General features: G+C 32.0%; 2 protein-coding genes across 16 annotated transcripts; one reads left to right on the top strand and one right to left on the bottom strand.

The window, feature by feature from the left end:
* Window positions 1-14,235: 14,235 nt before the first annotated feature.
* Window positions 14,236-17,127, bottom strand: LOC107952300 (uncharacterized). 15 transcript variants are annotated; one of them, XM_041108956.1, is made up of 7 exons: window positions 16,886-17,107; window positions 16,402-16,442; window positions 16,246-16,309; window positions 15,921-16,054; window positions 15,548-15,618; window positions 14,795-14,853; window positions 14,236-14,552 (listed from the first exon to the last, which is right to left on the bottom strand). In XM_041108956.1, the coding sequence occupies exons 1-7, from the start codon at window positions 17,049-17,051 to the stop codon at window positions 14,518-14,520; spliced, it is 570 nt and encodes a 189-aa protein (XP_040964890.1). In that variant the 5' UTR covers window positions 17,052-17,107; the 3' UTR covers window positions 14,236-14,517. The 15 variants fall into 15 exon arrangements, 7 of the variants coding, with proteins under 7 accessions (XP_040964890.1, XP_040964893.1, XP_040964886.1 ...); XM_041108959.1 differs by having other exon boundaries at window positions 14,236-14,557; window positions 16,886-17,106; XM_041108952.1 differs by having other exon boundaries at window positions 14,236-14,560; window positions 16,886-17,105.
* A 1,406-nt stretch (window positions 17,128-18,533) lies between these two features.
* On the top strand, window positions 18,534-19,410 carry LOC107952293 (putative glycine-rich cell wall structural protein 1). Its single transcript, XM_016887561.2, has one exon. The coding sequence runs from the start codon at window positions 18,812-18,814 to the stop codon at window positions 19,250-19,252; it is 441 nt and encodes a 146-aa protein (XP_016743050.1). The 5' UTR covers window positions 18,534-18,811; the 3' UTR covers window positions 19,253-19,410.
* Window positions 19,411-19,929: the final 519 nt, after the last annotated feature.

Genomic DNA, 19,929 nt, shown 5'->3' with positions numbered 1-19,929 from the left:
TAGATATGATTGCAATCTTAGATATGATATTTAATCTTAGAAGATATGATTTTGTAATCTTAGAGATTTAATTTGTAGATACCTTTTAATCTTAACCGTTGATGTAATTGATCTGTACCGTTGGATTTGAGGAGGTTCAACTATAAATAGAGGCCTCTCCCTTCATTGTAAACACACTGGAGTTTTGGGAAACAATAAAAATTTTTGAGAGCTTTCACTTTCTCTCCCTCTTACGTCCTTATTTTCTATAGTTTGTTCTTATTTTATTCTTTGTTCATCTTCATTTTTCAACCCTTTTTATTTTGATTTAATCCATGTTTCCCAGATTTTTTTTTATATTTTAATTTTTTAATAATTTTAGCATCATATCAAACTCTTTCATTTATAATAATTTTTTTTAGTATTACTCTTAGTAAATTATTTTTTAAATTTTACTCAAATCATTATTTTAAAAAAATCTATTTCATTTAATTGTCATATTTTATCCAAAATTTTTTCTAAAATAAGGCAATGTTTTTCGTATTTAGGAATTCGGGAAATAGTACCCTAACATGTTGGATTGCGATTTCCCGTTTGTCTAAATGCCTAAAGTATCCTTCTAAATAGATTTTGTAAATCACGAGATGATTTCAATTACGAGAGTTTAAGAATATTGTGTCCTATCATGCTGGATGTGATGTTTGTATTCTTTTGGAGCTAAGGAATCTCGATTTTTCAACTTAAATTATTTCGGTTTTAAAAAAGGGATCCTATTTTTAAATCCTTTCAAAATTTTGACATTAAGATAGAAAACTATTCAATTTGGTACCGATATTGGGCATTGCGAGGGTGCTAATCCTTTCTCATACGTAACCGACTCTCGAACTTGTTTTTTTAATTTTCGTAGACCAAAACGTTTTATATAAGGTGATCCAATCACACTTAAAAAGGTTGGTGGCGACTCCCGTTTTCGAATTTCAAAAGTCGATCCCCATTTTTCAAACATCTCTTTAAAAAATGGTTTCGACACCAACATCACTCATTTGGCCAAATATACAAGATCAAATACAATATCACATATGTGCTTACCTATAAGGTCGAATATGCAAGATCAAATTTAATATCACATGTGTGCTTACCTATATGGCCGAATATACAAATTCAAATATATTATCACATTTGTGCATACCTTCATGGCCGAATATACAAGGTCATTTAGCTCATTTTTACTTGCTCAATTCCCACATCAACTTGAAATCTTATAGGCATAGGCTTGAAAGTAAATCAACGGCATAAAACCTACTAGGCATAAGCCTGAATCACACACCGGCACAAGGCATGCTAGACTCAAGGTCTGATCTTTATTCACCGGCAATAAGCCTAATTACATTCACCAGCACAAGGCTTGCTAGGCTCAAAGCCCGAATATCACTATTAGAAGCTATTTCGTACACAATTCATATAACAAAAACTTCAGATATTCCATATAGATCATACGACTTTCAAATGATATAACTCAATCGAATTAAATTCAAATACAATATTTCTATGCTCAAACACATTCGGCTAGCTCTTTTATAAATCTATAGATTCCAAAAAAGCATATTAAACCAAGTTACTTTCAATATAAATGATGTTTAATTACTTAAAGACTTACCTCGGATATCGACGAACGTTATAAATCGGCTATTCGACTATTTTTGCTTTTCCCCGATCCAAGTCTGATTTCTTTTGTTCTTGATCTATATAATTTAAAATTAACCTCATTTAAACACAATTTCACTCAATTTAATCCAACAACACTTAAATGGGAAAATTACTATTTTACCCCTGATATTTCATACTTTTACAAATTAGTCCCAATTGCATAAAACACAAAATACACAAAATCTTCATTCAACATGCTAAGGCCGAATGTTCATCTAACATATATAAATACACACATTTCATTTATTTTTCCTTTTAGTCCCTCAATTTATTATTTCTGCAATTTAATCCTAATTACTCAAAATCTTCAAAAACTCCAATACAAAACATATTAATCTAAAACATATCTTTAATATTTCATCATCAAACATTACAAAACACAAATATTCATCAATGGCATAACTCAAAATATTCATCAAAATAAAAAATTCAAGTATGGGTCGGATAGTATTCGAAGCAACTTGGATACGTGGTCCTAAAAACACCGTTCTGAATAGGGTCTAAATCGGGCTGTTACAACTCTCCCCCCTTAGGGATTTTTGTCCCCGAAAATCTTACCGGTGAATAGGTTTAGATAACGCTCTTTCATTGTATCCACTGGCTCCCATATTGCTTCCTCAACACCGTGCTTATGCCACAGTACTTTAACTAACGGAATCGTCTTATTTCGTAATTCTTTAATCTCGTGAGCTAGAATACGAATCGGTTCTTCCTCGTACGTCATATCGGGCTTAATTTCAACTTCAGTTGGACTAATCACATGTGAAAGATCAGATTGATAACTACAAAGAATTGAAACATGAAATATATTGTGAATCTTTTCTAGTTCAGGTGGTAACAACAGTCTATAAGCAACCGGCTCGATACGCTCTATAACATCATACGGCCCAATAAATCTTACACTTAATTTGCCTTTACGATCGAATCTAAGTATTTTCTTCCATGGTAAGACTTTCAAAAATACTTTATTCGCGATCTGAAACTCTATATCTTTTCATTTCAAGTCTGCATACGACTTCTGACGATTTGATGCTGCTTTTAGACTTTCACGCATCATTTTCACTTTCTGTTCGGTTTCTCTGATCAAATCAACCCTGTGTATCTTATTTTCACTGATCTCAGTCCAATACAATGGTGTACGACATTTATGATCATATAAAGCCTCGTAAGGTGTCATTTTAATACTCGATTGAAAGCTGTTATTATACGCAAATTCAATTAGAGGTAGATATCGTTCGCATGTACCTTCAAACTCAAGAATGCAACATCTCAACATATCTTCGAGTATTTGAATGATTCGCTCGGACTGACCATCTGTATGGGGATGAAAAACAGTGCTAAAATGCAGTTTAGTACCTAGTGCATCTTGCAGTTTCTTCCAAAACCGCGATGTAAACCTTAGATCTTTATCCGACATAATAGAAATAGGTACTCCATGTAGTCTCACAATCTAAGAAACATATAACTCAGCAAGTTTATCTAGCGAATAATCTGTTCAAACTGGAACAAAGTGAGCCGATTTAGTCAATCTATCCACAATAACCCAGATTGCATCTTTCTTGCTCGGTGTCATTGGTAAATCGGATACAAAATCCATTGTGACTCTATCCCATTTCCATTCAGGTATCATGTTCGGTTGTAGCAATCCAGAAGGTACCTAATGTTTGGCTTTTACTAGCTGACAGACTAAACATTTCGATACAAAGTTAGAAATGTCTCATTTCATACCTTGCCACCAATAGTGCCGTTTCAGATCATTAAACATCTTCGTACTACTCGGGTGAACAGATAGCCGACTGTTATGAGCTTTGTTAAAAATCATCTAAATCAACTCTATACTTCTCGGAACGTATATTCGGTTTCTAAATCGTAAACATCCCTCGGCATCCACTTGAAATTCTGAATCAACGTTCGAATCACTTTGAGCCCTCTTTACTATCAAATCATTATCAACCTTCTGAGCTTCATAAATCTGCTAAATAAATAATGGTCTTGCTTTTAACTCGGCTATTATCGTACCATCATTTGACATAACCATATGTGCATTCATTGCACACAAAGCAAACAAAGATTTTCAACTTAAAGCATCAGTAACAACATTAGCCTTTCCCGGATAATAATCAATCACTAGCTCGTAATCTTTTAGCAACTTCAACCATCGACGTTGTCTCAAATTCAGATCCTTCTGAGTCATCAAGTACTTCAGACTTTTATGATTGGAATAAACATGACATTTTTCACCGAACAAATAGTGGTGTCATATTTTCAACGCAAATACAATAGCTGCCAACTCTAGGTCGTGTGTTGGATAATTCCTTTCATACGATTTTAACTGTCTCGAAGCATAAGCTATGACTTTGCCTTCCTGCATCAAAACACAGCCCAAACCATTTAAAGATGCATCACTATGGATAACAAATTCTTTACCTGATTCTGGCTGAATTAACACTAGAGCTTCGGTCAAAAGAGCTTTCAACTGATCAAAACTTTTCTGGCACTTTTCTGACCATTCAAACTTAACATCTTTCTACAGCAACTTCGTCGTCGGGGTTGCAATCATAGAGAAACCTTTCACAAACCGTCTATAGTAACCAGCAAGTCCCAGGAAGCTTCTGACTTCAGAAATGTTTCTCGGAGGTTTCTAGTCAAGTATTGCTGAAATTTTGCTCGGATCCTCCGAATGCCTGATGCTGAAACAACATGTCCCAAAAAGCTAACTTCGCGTAACTAGAACTCACATTTACTAAACTTCTCATACAACTGTTTTTCTCTCAAAGTCTGTAACACAAGTCTCAAATACTCGGTATGTTCGGTTTTATCATGGGAGTAGACCAATATATCATCAATGAACAGAACTACAAATTAATTTAAATACTGCCTGAAGATCCGATTCATCAAATCCATAAAAACAGCAGGTGCATTAGTAAGTTTGAACAGTATAACCAAAAACTCATAATGTCTGTACCATATTCCGAAGGCAGTTTTTGGCACATTGGAGTCTTTAACTCGCAACTAATAGTAGCCGGGCCTCAAATCTATCTTCGAAAACACTTTAGCCCTTTTCAGCTGATCAAACAAGTCATCAATCCGTGACAAAGGATACTTAATTCTTTATAGTCACCTTATTGAACTGTCTATAATCGATGCACATTCTCATAGTTCCGTCTTTCTTTTTCACAAATAAAACTGGTGCACCCTAAGGAGAGAAACTCGGTCGCGCGAAACCTCTATCTGTCAACTCTTGCAACTGAGCTTTCAATTCTTTTAGTTCAGTAGGTGTCATTCGGTATGAAGCTATTGAAATTGGATTCGCCCCTGGTACTAACTCAATACCAAACTCTACCTCTCGGACAGGTGGCAAACCCGGTAATTCTTCAGGAAACACATCCGGATACTCTCACACAACTGGTACGGATTCAATCTTCTTTTCAGCCACTTTACTATCAAGCACAGAAGTAAGCTTCACAACCTTTTCTCACATACTTCTGAGCTAACATCGAAGATATTACTACTGATAAACCACTCAGATCATTAGATTCAATCCGAATAATCTTGTCGTTCTGGCACCTCAAATCAATAGCCTTTCGTTTACAATTAACAACAACATCGTGCAAAGTCAGCCAATCCATACCCAAAATTATATCGAACTCGTCGAAATGTAACAACATCAAATCAACCGGAAAGCATGAATCTCGAATCATCAATGGGTAATTTTTACATACTTTATCAACCAGAACACACCGGCCTAGGGGGTTCGATACTCGAATCACAAACTCAGTAGACTCAACAGGCAAAGTCTTACTGGATACTAATGTTTCACACACACAAGAATGAGTCGAACCAGGATCAATCAATGCAATAACACTAGTATCATAAAGAGTGAAAGTACCGATAATAACATCTGAGGAAGAAGCGTCTTCGCGAGCGCGTATAGCATATGCTCTGGCAGGTGCACTAGCCTCAGATCAAACTACTGAATCTTTCGTCCCTCTCTGACTGCCACTCACATTACCCAAATGCTTGGGTGGTTTGCCTCTACTGACATGTTACTTAGTCTCGCGTTCTAAACAGTGTTTTTCTCAACTAACATCGGGTAATCTCGGATAAAATGATCCATCGATCCACATTTAAAACAAGATTGATCATGCAATCTACAATTTTTGAAATGCCATTTACCACAATGCTTAAATTTGAGTCTGTTCTACCGATCATTACCAGCACTAGCAATCGAAGTGGCTCGTAAACTCACAGAAGGTTGATTTCGATCTCGTCTAGAAAAGTCCGAAGTAGCTTTAAATCGACTAGAATCATCTCTGAACTTCTTCGATTCTGTGTGAAAAGTCTTACTCATTGATCTCTTACGGGAATCTCTGGTTTCAAAATCAACTTTTTTTTCTCTTTCCCGAGTTCTTTGGCTTTGCAAGCTCATTCAACAAGTACCATGAACTCTTTGATTTCAAGTATACCAACCAGTAATTTAATGTCTTCATTCAAACCGCCTTCAAATATTTTACACATGATAGCTTCAATTGAAACACATTCATGAGCATATCGACCTAATCTCACAAATTTCCATTCATACTCAGTTACGGTCATACGACCCTGTTTCAATTCCAGAAATTCTTTGTGTTTCTAATCGATAAATCTCTGACTGATGTATTTCTTACGGAACTCAGTTTGAAAGAATTCCCAGGTCACTTTCTCTTTTAGGACCACCGATACTAGTGTATTCCACCAATGATATACGGTGTCTCGTAATAAAGATATGGCACACTTTAAACATTCATCCGGAATACAAGATAGCTCGTCAAACACATGGATAGTATTATCAAGCCACAACTCAGTCTGCTCAGCATCATAATCATCATTAGGTTTAAACTCTTCAGCCCCGTGTTTTCTGATTTTATCTACATGAGGCCTTTTAAATCTCATTGGATCAATCATTGGAGGTACCGTAGGTATTGGAGATGGATTATTCAAGGGCGGAGTTTGTTGTGTAGTCGGGTTAGTTCGGATATATTGAATGAACCACTCATTCATCATTTGATAGAAGTCTTGTTTAGCCTCCTCCTCATGGCTACTCAAGATAGGTCGAGATTCAACTGGCACTGTCCCTTACACGGGAGCAGGCGCTACACTCTCGACATCATCAGCTACAGCTCTGTCGAGATCCATTTACTATACGAAAACACATTTTCAATTGTCAGAAGTCATCACACTATCGCAACAAATATTATGGCATGTATAGCTAGACTCACACATGCTACGTTAGTCTTAAAATTGACTAAACCATAGCTCTGATACCAATAAAATATAACACCCCTAACCATAACCGTCGCCGGAATAGGTTAAGAGGCATTATCGGACTCATAACACAGATCAGAACCATTAAATATCAAAGATCCTTTCATTTCAATAAACATAGATCAATCATATCGACATGAGCTTAAAACGATCATACGAAGTCTAAACATGCTTTCAAGATCAATTCAATAACATATAAAAGTTTCAAAACTTATAAAAAAAATTCTTTAACTTTTAAAAGGTCACACGCCCGTGTGAATAGGCTGTGTGGCTCATACGGCTTAGACACGCCCGTGTGTCTAAACCGTGTCGAATCAGGGCATACATACTGACTTGCCACACAGCCACAAGACACGCCTGTGTGTCTTGCCCATGGTCGAATCTAACTTACAAATTGTAGGGTACCCTAGGGGACACACGACTGAGACACACGCCCCTGTCTCTTCCTGTGTGGATAAAAATAGGCTATTTGAATAACCAATTTGCCACCCTAAATTTGGATCAATCTACAAGCAAAGAAACAAACATATGTATACTACCATTTCAGCCAATTCTATGCCAAAACATAAGATAAGATCATACCAAAACATTTCCTTCCATACTTCATTCAATCTCAAGCTAACCTTACCAAAGCTTACCAGCTAAAACATACCACAATTGCATTTTAACATCACATATTATATACCATTATTAAGCTATAAGTTCAAATATAAAATAGCCAAATTACATGGCTAAATATATATACATCACAAAACATAATTGCATAACTACTAGCCTATACATGCCATAAGTTCGAAATAAGACTTTTAAAAGTACCGAAGGTTGACGATAGTGTGAATGACTTCACTGACAATCCCCGAGATTATAACTTGAATCCAAAATCTATAAAACAGAATAAACACAATACACAGAGTAAGCTAACTTCGCTTAGTAAGTCATAAGAAAATAAACATTTCACTAATAATATCAACTTAATTAAACTAAACCAAACATCATTATATATCCAAATATACTTCCACACATTTACACAAACTCACAAAACAAAATTAAACTTCGTATACCAACATCACTCATTTGGCCAAATATACAAGATCAAATACAATATCACATATGTGCTTACCTATAAGATCGAATATGCAAGATCAAATTTAATATCACATATGTGCTTACCTATATGGCCGAATATACAAATTCAAATATAATATCACATTTGTGCATACCTTCATGGCTGAATATACAAGGTCATTTAGCTCAATTTTACTTGCTCAATTCCCACATCAACTTGAAATCTTATAGGCATAGGCTTGAAAGTAAATCACCGGCATAAAACCTACTAGGCATAAGCCTGTTAGGCATAAAGCCTGATTTTTATTCAGCAGCAATAAGCCTGTTAGGCATAAAGCCTGATTACATTCACCAGCACAAGGCTTGCTACGCTCAAAACTCGAATATCACTATTATAAGCTGTTTCGTACACAATTCATATAACAAAAACTTCAGATATTTCATATAGATCATACGACTTTCAAATGATATAACTCAATCGAATTAAATTCCAATACAATATTTCTATGCTCAAACACATTCGGCTAGCTCTTTTATAAATCTATAGATTCCAAAAAAGCATATTAAACCAAGTTACTTTCAATATAAATGATGTTTAATTACTTAAAGACATACCTCGGATATCGACGAACGTTATAAATCGGCTATTCGACTATTTTTGCTTTTCCCCGATCCAAGTCCGATTTCTTTTGTTCTTGTTCTATATAATTTCAAATTAACCTCATTTAAACACAATTTCACTCAATTTGATCCAACAAAACTTAAATGGGCAAATTACTATTTTACCCCTGATATTTCATACTCTTACATATTAGTCCTAATTGCATAAAATACAAAATACACAAAATCTTCATTCAACATGCTAAGGCCGAATGTTCATCTAATACATATAAATACACACATTTCATTTATTTTTCATTTTAGTCCCTCAATTTATTATTTTTTCAATTTAGTCCTAATTACTCAAAATATTAAAAAACTCCAATACAAAACATATTAATCTAAAACATATCTTTAATATTTCATCATCAAACATCACAAAACACAAACATTCATCAATGGCATAACTCAAAATATTCATCAAAATAAAAAATTCAAGTATGGGTCGGATAGTATTCGAAGCAACGATCTCAGAAATGTAAAAATTATCAAAAACCGAGCTAGAACTTACCTTGAATCAAGCTTGAGAATGGTCGAACCTAAGCTTTGTCTATTTCTTCTTCTTTTCTTTAATTTCGGCAAGAACTATGTATTATGAAAGCTTATTTTTAATTTTATGTTTTATTATAACTTATTATATTAACCATTTTACCTAAATAACCTTTGTAATAAAATAATAAACCATAATATAATAAGGCCACTACCGTTCAAAACATTTAAATATGGTTAAATTGTCACTTAAATGCTTCAACTTACAAAGCCATTAACAATTTGGCCCTTATGCTATTAACTATCAAGTTTTCAATTTATGCGATTAAGCCATTTTTATTAAATTAAGCACACAAACAATCAAATTTTCGTACGAAACTTTAACACATGCAAATTCTCATATAATAAACATGAAAAAAATAATATTTAACTATTTTTCTAACTTGGATACGTGGTCCTAAAAACACCGTTCTGAATAGGGTCTAAATCGGGCTGTTACATCCACACGGGTAATCCACACGCCCGTGTAAGACACACGGGCAGACCACACGCCCGTGCGTCATGGTCGTGTCGAATTAAAACCATATCATAATTGCACACAGCCTGAGCACCATCACACGGGTGTGCTACACGATTGTGTCCCTGTCGAGACCTATTTTAATTCTACTCAGAAAAGGCTAATTTTGGGCTATTTTGGGCATTCCAAAGTCTATTTAAACACACGAGGGGAGGATCTATGGGGGACACGGAGTAGAACATAGGAATTACTTGAAGAATACCAACGAATTTAGCTCAGAAGCAGGATCTCCTTCAAGACTGAAGATCTCCCTTCAATTTCTCTTGAAGTTTTTGAGTTTCTTTATGTTTTGTTATTTTCCTATTTTTGAGATGTTTTCCTACTATATTATAAACTAAACTCCCTAGATAACTAAAGAGGATGAAACCTAAGATAGATCTTATTATTTAATATTCTGAATTTAATGATAAATACTTGTTCTTGTTCTTTATAATGTTTTCTTAATTCTTGTTTTAATATTTTCAGGATATTAATTCAAATTGATGTGCTTATTCAGTGGAGAAAAAGTCCCTATTTAAGAGTACATCCACCAGAATTAAGCTGAGTTGCATGCAACCCTAGAAATAGGGTGACATAAATCTACCAGATTAGAGTCAAATCTAATGAGGGAATTCATAGATCGAGTTAATGCGACAATAGGGGTTTTAATTAGAAAGAAATTTCAATTAATCAACCTAGAGTCAGTTGTTCTTATCTCGAAAGAGATATTTTCATAATTTAGGGATTTCTACGGATCAAGGCAAGTGAATAAATCGTTTGATTCAGAGTTTGAATAATAAGTGAAGTCTAGGTGGATTCTTCTTTGGGTATTGTCTTTATTATTGGTTTATTCGATTATTTTCTTCACTCTCTGTGGTGTTTAGTAGTTAATTAGTTATTTAATTTTAGATTAAAACGAATCCCTTATATTTTAGGTTAAATAATAGAAAGAAAGTTAATACTAGTACTTTTAGTCCTTGTGGATACGATATTCTGGACTCACCATAATTATACTACCATTCGATAGTTGCGCTTGCCTTAGTCGTGATCGTAGTCTAGTTTATTGTTTCATAAAATGATCATCACTAATCGGACAAAAACCTTCTCCATGCCCTAGAAAAAAAAGAATAATGACAGTTTTTTTGTATTGAAAAGTCACATATATTAATTGGTTTGAGCAAATTGCTATTCGTTTATTTCTTTTCAATGGCCTTCTAATATCCAACCTTACTTGTATACGCATATATATTTTAATACTTCTTGTAACGACCCTGCGTCGTATTACATAAATTGTCCTATAAAATTTCCAAATTGGCGTGCCATTCTTTTTGACATAAGCCTCATCGGTAAGTTATGTACTTGAACCCTGAACTTTAAAAATACCAACGGAACTTGTAAAGATCTTCCCCTTGATTTAGCTAATGAAATAAAATAAGATGCCTATTGAAAAACCATGGTGTTCCTTGAAGAACCCTATTTAGGTCTTACTCATGATAAGATCGGAACAAACTTCTCTTTTCACTGATGTTTGTGATAGTAATACCACCCAATGGACGCCAAAGTTTTGCTAAAGTGTTCTCCATTGAAGGAAAGTGAACCATGCTTTCTATTAGAACCCTTCCAACCAAACATAATTTGTACTCGTCTTCCACTTCCTCGATCTCTTCTTGATTTTGCAACAAATCGTCTTCATCATCTGACAAATTAAGGCTAGCCAGTTTGTCTTCCATATTTCTTTTGATTTACCCTCCTATCACTCTCCCATATCTTAAGCACACATCGCAAAAAGGATAAAAACATAAAAGAAACTAGAAACCCTAGATATCTTGCCAAGGTAGCAGATAGAGAAAAACTCTAGCCAAGGTGGCAGACTCAATTTCAAATTTTTTTAGTGTATGGTAGAATTTAAATAAAATAATAATATTTGATTATTATTAAAGTTATATAGTTAAAAACTAAAAAATATTTTGTTAATATAAAGTATAACCTTATGACTTAAGGGGACGAAATACATGAAATACAATTTGGTCAAGGGGGTGAATGTTATACAATGTGGACACCAAATCTAAAATACATAATAATTTATACATAAAATTCAAAATTTTGAAAATTCCAAGGGAGGCGTCCTCTCCCTGCGCCCCCTAGATCCATCCTTGAGGAGGATAATGCGCTTCGACTCACTCAAACTCACGTCCTTCCATATTGACAACAATACTCATATCAATATATCTAAGACTTAATTGACATGACGAAGAGATTTTAAAACACAATTTGAAAGCTGAGAAGCAAACGAATGTCTAAAATATACAAAGTGAATCCTCAAGCCTAAAAGAAATGTCTTGCAATAAGATTTTATTAATCAAAACTCAATGTTTAACCATTCAACCAGACATGTATTTATAAGCACAACTCCTTACCTAAAACTAGTAAGTAAACACCCTAATAATAATTGAAATCATTTTAATATGCATATATTCTAACACCTTATTTTTATGTGCTTAAAAGCCATTAAGAAACAAGGGTGAATGCAAATAAAAAGGTGATATTATATTTTTTGATCTTCTTAATAACTAGCAATTCAATTTAACCTTTTTAGCATATAATTTTTAATTTTCCTTTGTCTTCCCAATCAACAATTTATACTTTATCTCAACTCTCCAACCAACAATTTCTAAATAATAATCACACTAGCAATAATAGTTTTCTAAATAAAAATACTATATTTCTAATTAATATTCAAGAAATTCAAGACTAATTCCTTCAAGAATTTATATGAGTTAACCTCTAAAAATTAGTACCAATTAAGATGTTTGAAATCTCATATAAAATTAATATTCCAAAATCATTCAATCAATAGAAAAACTAAATCTTACATAAAAATCTTAATTTATCAAAAAAAAAAACTACAATCCCAATTTGTAGAGATTAATCAATAAAGCTTGAAAAGAAAAAGAAGAGCGATTACCAATTAAGGAGACCCGTTGAAAGTATTGAAAGATTGATCATCTTTATTGTAAAAATACTAGAGAGAGTATGGAAGAGAATAAGATAAATTTGAGAGGAGAGTAAAGAGTGTTAAAAAAAAAGAATTAAATATTTTTAGATTTTAGTAGATAAGAAAAATTCATTTTTTATATAAAATATCTTTTATAAAACAATTATTTTTCAAAAAAATTAATGAATAATTTTCAAATTTTGATAGGGTGAATTCATCAATTATTTAATTTTAAATATATATATTTTTACTTCTTCTCCCTCTGTCATTGCCCAATAATTACTGCATCATTAAATTTAATGATAACATGAGTCAAAAGATTTATTTAATTAATTTTCTCTATTGAAAAGCACTAGTATAAAATATTTGGAGCAATTTAAGAGGTTTTTAAATCCAAATTTTAGATACAATAGCTAGTATGGTTTATCCATATTTCGCGTTGAGTTAATTGTTTGCTTATAGTAAATTATAAAGTAAAATTTTGAAAATTAAAACATACTTTTAAGTAAGATTTTTTGAACTAGATCGATGGTTAAACTAGCCAGATCATTGATTTATATAGTTTAATTGAATAAATCATTGAAAAAGAAAAAAAAAATTTTAAAAAATAGTCCAATTGGTATTGAGCTTGGTTCAACCTGTCCTTACTAATTTGTGGGTCAACTGGTTTAATGTCTCTCTCCAGATCGATACCCTGACCGGTTCAGACAATTATGACTCTAAGGGTACGTTTGGTTGACTGTAATGGAATAGGGCTGTAATTGAATAGAGCTGTAATTGAATAGAGCTGTAATCAGTAATTCAACTGTTTAGTTGAATGGAATGGAATAGTATTCTTGCGTTTGATTGAATGGAATGATATTGTAATAGCATAAGGAAAAAAAACTAAAATGACTAGAATACCCTTAGTAGAATTTTTTTAGGTAAATGATTATTGTTATTGTTATTAATTTATAATAGGATTATTATTAAATATAATTTAATAAAGATAATAATATATAATTTAATAACATTCTTAATATAATTATTATTAAAATATGAATGAATAAAAATCATAATATATAATATTAAAAAATAATATATAACTATTTTATTATTTTTAAACTACAATGCATATTTAATGTGTTAGAATATCATTATCGAAACAAATAATTTAATTATCTTCTATAAATTAATCTTCCTATTTTATGGTATCATCTAAAGTTTCATTTGGACTATAATAACTTATGTCATTATCTTCCTATAAATTAATCCTAAATTTATGGTTTCAACTAAAGTTTCATTTGTTATTTACATAATTTTTTATATAATTTTTTTATCTGTGTTATTATCTAAAATTGATAAATTGTATTAAACATGAATTTTTTATTAAAAAGAAAAGGCACAAAGCACCGAAAAGAAAAAGTGTTATCTTTTTATTTTTCTACTTGTCCACCATTGGTATTAGTATTGCTGAAACATTTGTATAAATAGTCTGAAATTTGGTACCAACATAATAAAATTATATAAATAGTTTGAAATTTTTATTTTTCTACTTATACATTGGTATTAGGATCACTGAAGCATCCAAAAGAAAAGGCACAAACATTTTATTTCTATATATTCAACACTCGAAATCTTGTGAAGTTGCAATATCTTTTCTATTTCCAAAGATACCAATTGGGGACAATCCGAAATCTGATGTCAAAACTTAACCCATATTGCGATAAAGATTCCAACTCTTTCTAACCAAAGATGTCAAAATTTATTGAGTTTGCGAATCTCAACAATGCCTTCTCTGCTGAATCTCAACAATGCCTTCTCTGCCGAAATATCAAATTTTAAGTTTGTGTCAGACACTATGTAATGCAATTTAATCAACCATACTAATTATCCTTCAATATATATTAAATGAATATACTAAAGTAATGAAATAATAGTATAGTTAGAGAGGCTCCTTAAATCTTGCAAGCCCCAAGATAAATGTGAAACTGGATAAGATAGGATACATAAACATAACCCTAGCATTTGTATGCTGCAATTAAACAAGATATACTTACATATTTCCCGGGCCCTCAACGGCTGAAGTTGGCAGTAAAATAAAAGGTCGCGTGTAAATCTATTTACAAAAATCAACCTCATCCAAAATGTTGTCAAAGTAAAATAAAAAACCATTGCTTAAACAGCTAGAAAGATGAGATAATTAAACACGTTAACATACTAGAATAGAAATAAAATCACATTATCTTGCTGACATTCTAAAAAAATACGACTAGAATCAAGATTCTATAGAAGTAAAATATAAATCGAATCATACGAGCCAGAACTGTCTAGTCAAAGGGGCTTTCAAATTTAGGTAACGCTCCAAGAGCCTGAAAATTTTGAAATCCAATAAACCTAAAAGGAACTGCAAAACTTAACAATTTCATATTATTTTGGAAGGCAAAAACATATACAGATGGATATTCTGGACAACCCAAAAGAACAATATTTTGTCACGAGGCAGAATTGAAGTTAAATATCTAGGTAACTATCATGTCTTTAAAGCCAATATGATAACAACCTCAAGACATAGATTCAACTTCACATCAACCTCTAAAAATGGTTCAGACATATTTGTGTCCCAAGTAATATGATTTATCATAGTAGCATGGTTATCTTCTATTCTTGTTCGCTATTTTATTTGTTTGTTATTATTATTGACTACAGATGCATGTAACTATAAGTTCTTTCTAGCAACAGAAAACTGATAATAATTGATTCACCACACATGCCAAAAAGGAATGAAAAGTTAAATAGAAAAAATATAGAACCTCATATAGTTGCACGCTCTTGGACTCACTAAAGGTGTCATAAAAAGGCTTGCCCCAAGAATCGACCATAGCTTGACAATTCAGGAAAAGGAGTTAAAATGCATCATCAACAACAATAACCAGAAACAAGAGAAAAGAAAAGTTAGCAACCAAAAACATATTTTGTTTATCATGTTTTTGCTGTTTTCATGATTGCAATTTAGTGCTAACCCCTCAATTGTCATGGAGTCGCTGATATGCCTCTTATCACAATTTTAAAGCTATGCACTATCTATTCAACATTCTCTTATCATGATAAAAATGAAGGATTTATAACTTCATTAAGAAATACATAAATTTAATCCAAAACAAACATAGAAAAAAGAAATCATACCTGAGAGTTTGCTCTAAATGATAGACAGACTAAAGATGCTTCAGGGACAGCCAACTTGCTAGCATCAAAAACAATCAGCAGCTTTGATTTTCTACCATCAGAATATATAACATCCACGGCATGAAACTTCCTGGCTGCAATTCCGGGAATTAGAATCTTATTTACCAGTGCAATTTGCCAAGAAATAAAAACTAACAATTAAAATGTTTACAGAAAGTAACATTAATTTTACTCAGAAATCAGTTGCTATTCAACTAATTTGAACAAATTTGCAAATGATATAGCCTATATGTATATAAAAAGAACAAATCAGTTAATACCTTACCACCATGTTGTTTTAGCTCAGACATATCATCAAAATATCCTCTATTCAATTCATCAGCACTGCCCTAAATCAAATTAAAACAATTATTTATATTAAATTTAATGGAAAAAAGAGCACGTAACAAAATTTCAATAAACAAACAAAGCTTAAACTTACAGTCTTGCTCGTTCTTTCTCGATTTTTTCCTTGCTTGCAAGCTGCACACACAAGACAAAAAGTTAAAAAGAACTATAACTTAAAAAATCAAATATTTTAGAGTTAAAAAGAGGGATAGGGAGGAATTACCGTGTAAATAACGAAGAAGCGAATGGATGATTTTGAAGCAAAATGTTGAGGAGGTTAAGGGGAAATCTTTGGGTCATGTCTTAGGAGGTATTGACAATTTGAAATCGAAGATGGTGCCCGGTTTATCACTCAGTTTACCGTCAACATTTTCGGTTTTCGATTTAGGTTTCAATTCCCCCTCTCAGAACCCTCTTGCTCTTTCCAACAATAGATGGGATTTTATAGATCAAGAAAAAGAAACGGAATAGAGGAAAAGAAAAACTCTATTGAGAGAAAGAAAAACAAAGCAGAAAAAAGGGGGCAGAAAATTTGGAAGAGAGGAATATGGAAGGAACAAAAGGAGAAAATGTTCTACCTGACCCTGCGATGAAGGATTGTCCGTCTGCTTTTTTCAGGTGAGAAAGTGGGAGAAGGGGAGAGGGCAAAGTGGGGAGCGTCTTTGAAAGGGAGCGTTTCCTTAAACACTGAATCAGTAATCGGTGCTGAGGAAACGGAATAGAAATAAGATAACTTCTTTGCATAGGCGCGTAATGAAATAAGCCCGTAACCAAACAAGTGTTTAGGGTGGGCGCATGGATGCCATTACATTGAACCAAACATGCTGTAAGTCTTTATACTTTGTACAAATAGAATTTAGTCCTACTTTTATTTTTAATAATTTAATTCCTCTAGGTTTTGGACTTATAAATTTACTTTTAAATTATATATAATCATTAACATTTTAATTAAAAAATTAACGATGTTAACTATTTCAACTAATTAATTATATTATAAAATTATTAAACTAATTAATAATATTATAAAAATATAAAAATTAAATTAAATTAAAAAATATAATAATTAAATCTCAAATCAAAACATAACAAAAATCCATTCAACCAAACATATAAATCAATTTAAGACACTGATTTCCAAAATAGGGATCGCATAAGACAAAACGTTGACAAATCATGAAATTTAATATATGCGAAAGAAGAAAGTCTATGGACTTTACTTTCGAAAAAAAGGAAAGTTTTAAAATTTATTTATTTATTTATTATGATATTTGAACTATAGTTGTATTATACTTTCTACCACTATTGCTAATGGTTTTAAAAAATAATAGTCAATCAAAACATGTCATATGTTCTCATTGACGATTAAAGTGTATGATAATGTGGCCGTTAACTGTGTTAACCAGACCATAAAATGATAAAAGAATATTAAAAATAATAAATATATATTGTAAAAATTTTAAATTATCAAAAAAATAATAAATATTGTAAAAAAAACTAAATATTGTCAAAAATATTTTAAAATTGTAAAAAGTTATTAAAAATAATAAAACATTATTTAAATTTTTAGAAAAATTATTCAAAACCATAAATAATTATTAAAAAGTTGTAAATAATTAACAAATCAAATTCTTCTTCTTCTTCAATTTTCTCTACAAATTCCAAAAGAATACAATGGGATTTTCTTGGCTATCATCTACTTCTTTTCTTGATTTATTTTGGTATTACTATTTTCATATTCGCGGTCTTGAAACAGTAACAATATATTATTCGATTAAAAATTGTAAAATCATTGAAAATTTGTGAAATTATTGATTAAATTCCACCTGTTCATAATTTTTAAATGATTCTACATTTTTTAATAATTATTTGTAATTTTTTTAATAATTTCTAAGTTTTTAATCATTTTTAAAAAAATTAATAACTTTTTTACAATTTTAAAATATTTTAACAATATTTAATAATTATTTACAATTTTTATATATATTTTAATATTCTTTTACGATTTTTAAGAAAATTTTTACAATATTTTGATTTGGTCAGCGGTCAATGGGGACAAATGGTGTGTTATGATTTATTTTTTTAACATTGTTAATGGTAGGGGCCAAAAAGTATAATAGAATTATAATTTTGGTACCAATGTGAGAAAATGGGTATAGTTGAAGGGCGGAACAGCCAAGGAAAAAAAGAAAGAAAGAAAGTCTGTGGACTGAAATCTATATTTCAGTTTTGGTAACCATGAAGATGAAGAGAATAAGACACATAATGAATCAAAACAATCATATTTAATTTGGTTGAGAGGGGGATAGTGGGATTCAGGCGTGATAAAAAAGAAGCTTTGCGGGTAAAATAATCACACACTTGGAGACACTTGCAGCCATATATAAAAGGTAAATAATGTCACAAGTGGCCTCAACCCACATTATAAATACCCACTTAAATCCTCATGCTCATCAATTCACAACTGCAAATTTTGCTTACGCTTAGGCTTTCAAATCTTATCAATCATGCTGAAAACAATGGAACTCACTTTATTCCTTCTTTTCTTATTGGGTGCAGTTAGTATGGGTGGTGCCCATGGTGGTAGGAAACAGCTGACCTCTTCCGAGAGCGAGGACTCTAACGGTGCTAGTGGCGCAGCCCATGGACCTAACTGGGACTATAGTTGGGGATGGGGATCAAGCCCTGGAAGTGGATGGGGTTATGGTTCAGGCTCGGCTAGGTCACCTGCAGGGTTTGGAAGGGGTTTTGGATTTGGGTTCGGGTCTGGGTCTGGGTCAGGGTCAGGGTCGGGGTCGGGTTCCGGGTATGGTTATGGGACAGGAGATGACGGTGCTCATGGTGGTGGCTATGGAGCTGGAAGCGGAGAAGGCAACTCTGGCGGCAGCGGCTCCAGTGGTGGTTCAAGCACAAGCTGGTTCTCAAATAAAAAAGACCGGCATGGTTAAAGGAATTTGTAATTGTATGCGGAGTATGTATTATATAATACAGGGTGTCTATATGGCTTCGAGTCTGCTAAGTACAATATTACAATGTTAGTTTTATAAGCTAAATGCCATCTTTATTTTGTACCGATTATATAAATATATACTATTAGTTTTTCTCACATCTGCCTTATTGTCTTGATAATTCGTTTCATATTTAGCCACCTGAGCTACAATTTCTCAGCATCCAATAAAATATTAGGGGTGTGTTTCACCAAGTTTGTGGTTGGTTTCAAAAGATATAGTGAATAGCGTTCAATAATAAGTATGGTCATATTTTAAATTAGTCCCTAATCTTAAAATATTCTAAATAAGTTCCTAAACTATCAAATTTTTCTAATCAAGTTTTTCTATTAGTAATTCCGTTCGTCTAGTTGCAACTCATGTTAGTTTTTTTTTCTTTTTTTTTGTTCCCTTTCTTTTTTTTTTATAAATAATAATTTATGTTATAATTAAATTTCTTTTAAGTGATTTATGTGCATTAATTTATAAAAAAATATTTTAAATTTAAATTTATTTCTTTATATAAAAATACATAAAACAAATAATAATCTTTTTACTAATTCAAATTAATTTTTAGTAAATATTTTAATAAAATATATTCATTTATATTAATTTATTGTTATAAAATAAAAGAATAA

This window comes from Gossypium hirsutum, chromosome A03, assembly GCF_007990345.1.
Source record: "Gossypium hirsutum isolate 1008001.06 chromosome A03, Gossypium_hirsutum_v2.1, whole genome shotgun sequence".
Taxonomy (NCBI): domain Eukaryota; kingdom Viridiplantae; phylum Streptophyta; class Magnoliopsida; order Malvales; family Malvaceae; genus Gossypium; species Gossypium hirsutum.
This window is presented reverse-complemented; position numbering and strand designations above follow the sequence as displayed.

What these genes read in the sequence shown, in the direction of transcription:
- LOC107952293 (XM_016887561.2), top strand. Translation starts at nt 18,812, where the DNA reads ATGCTGAAAACAATGGAACTCACTTTATTCCTTCTTTTCTTATTGGGT.
- LOC107952300 (XM_041108948.1), bottom strand. Translation starts at nt 17,051, where the DNA reads ATGCAAAGAAGTTATCTTATTTCTATTCCGTTTCCTCAGCACCGATTA. An exon ending in TGAGCTAAAACAACATGGTG is followed by an intron (nt 16,055 to 16,245) that starts GTAAGGTATTAA and finishes CCGGAATTGCAG; the next exon opens with CCAGGAAGTTTCATGCCGTG. An exon ending in CATTTAGAGCAAACTCTCAG is followed by an intron (nt 15,619 to 15,920) that starts GTATGATTTCTT and finishes TGAATTGTCAAG; the next exon opens with CTATGGTCGATTCTTGGGGC.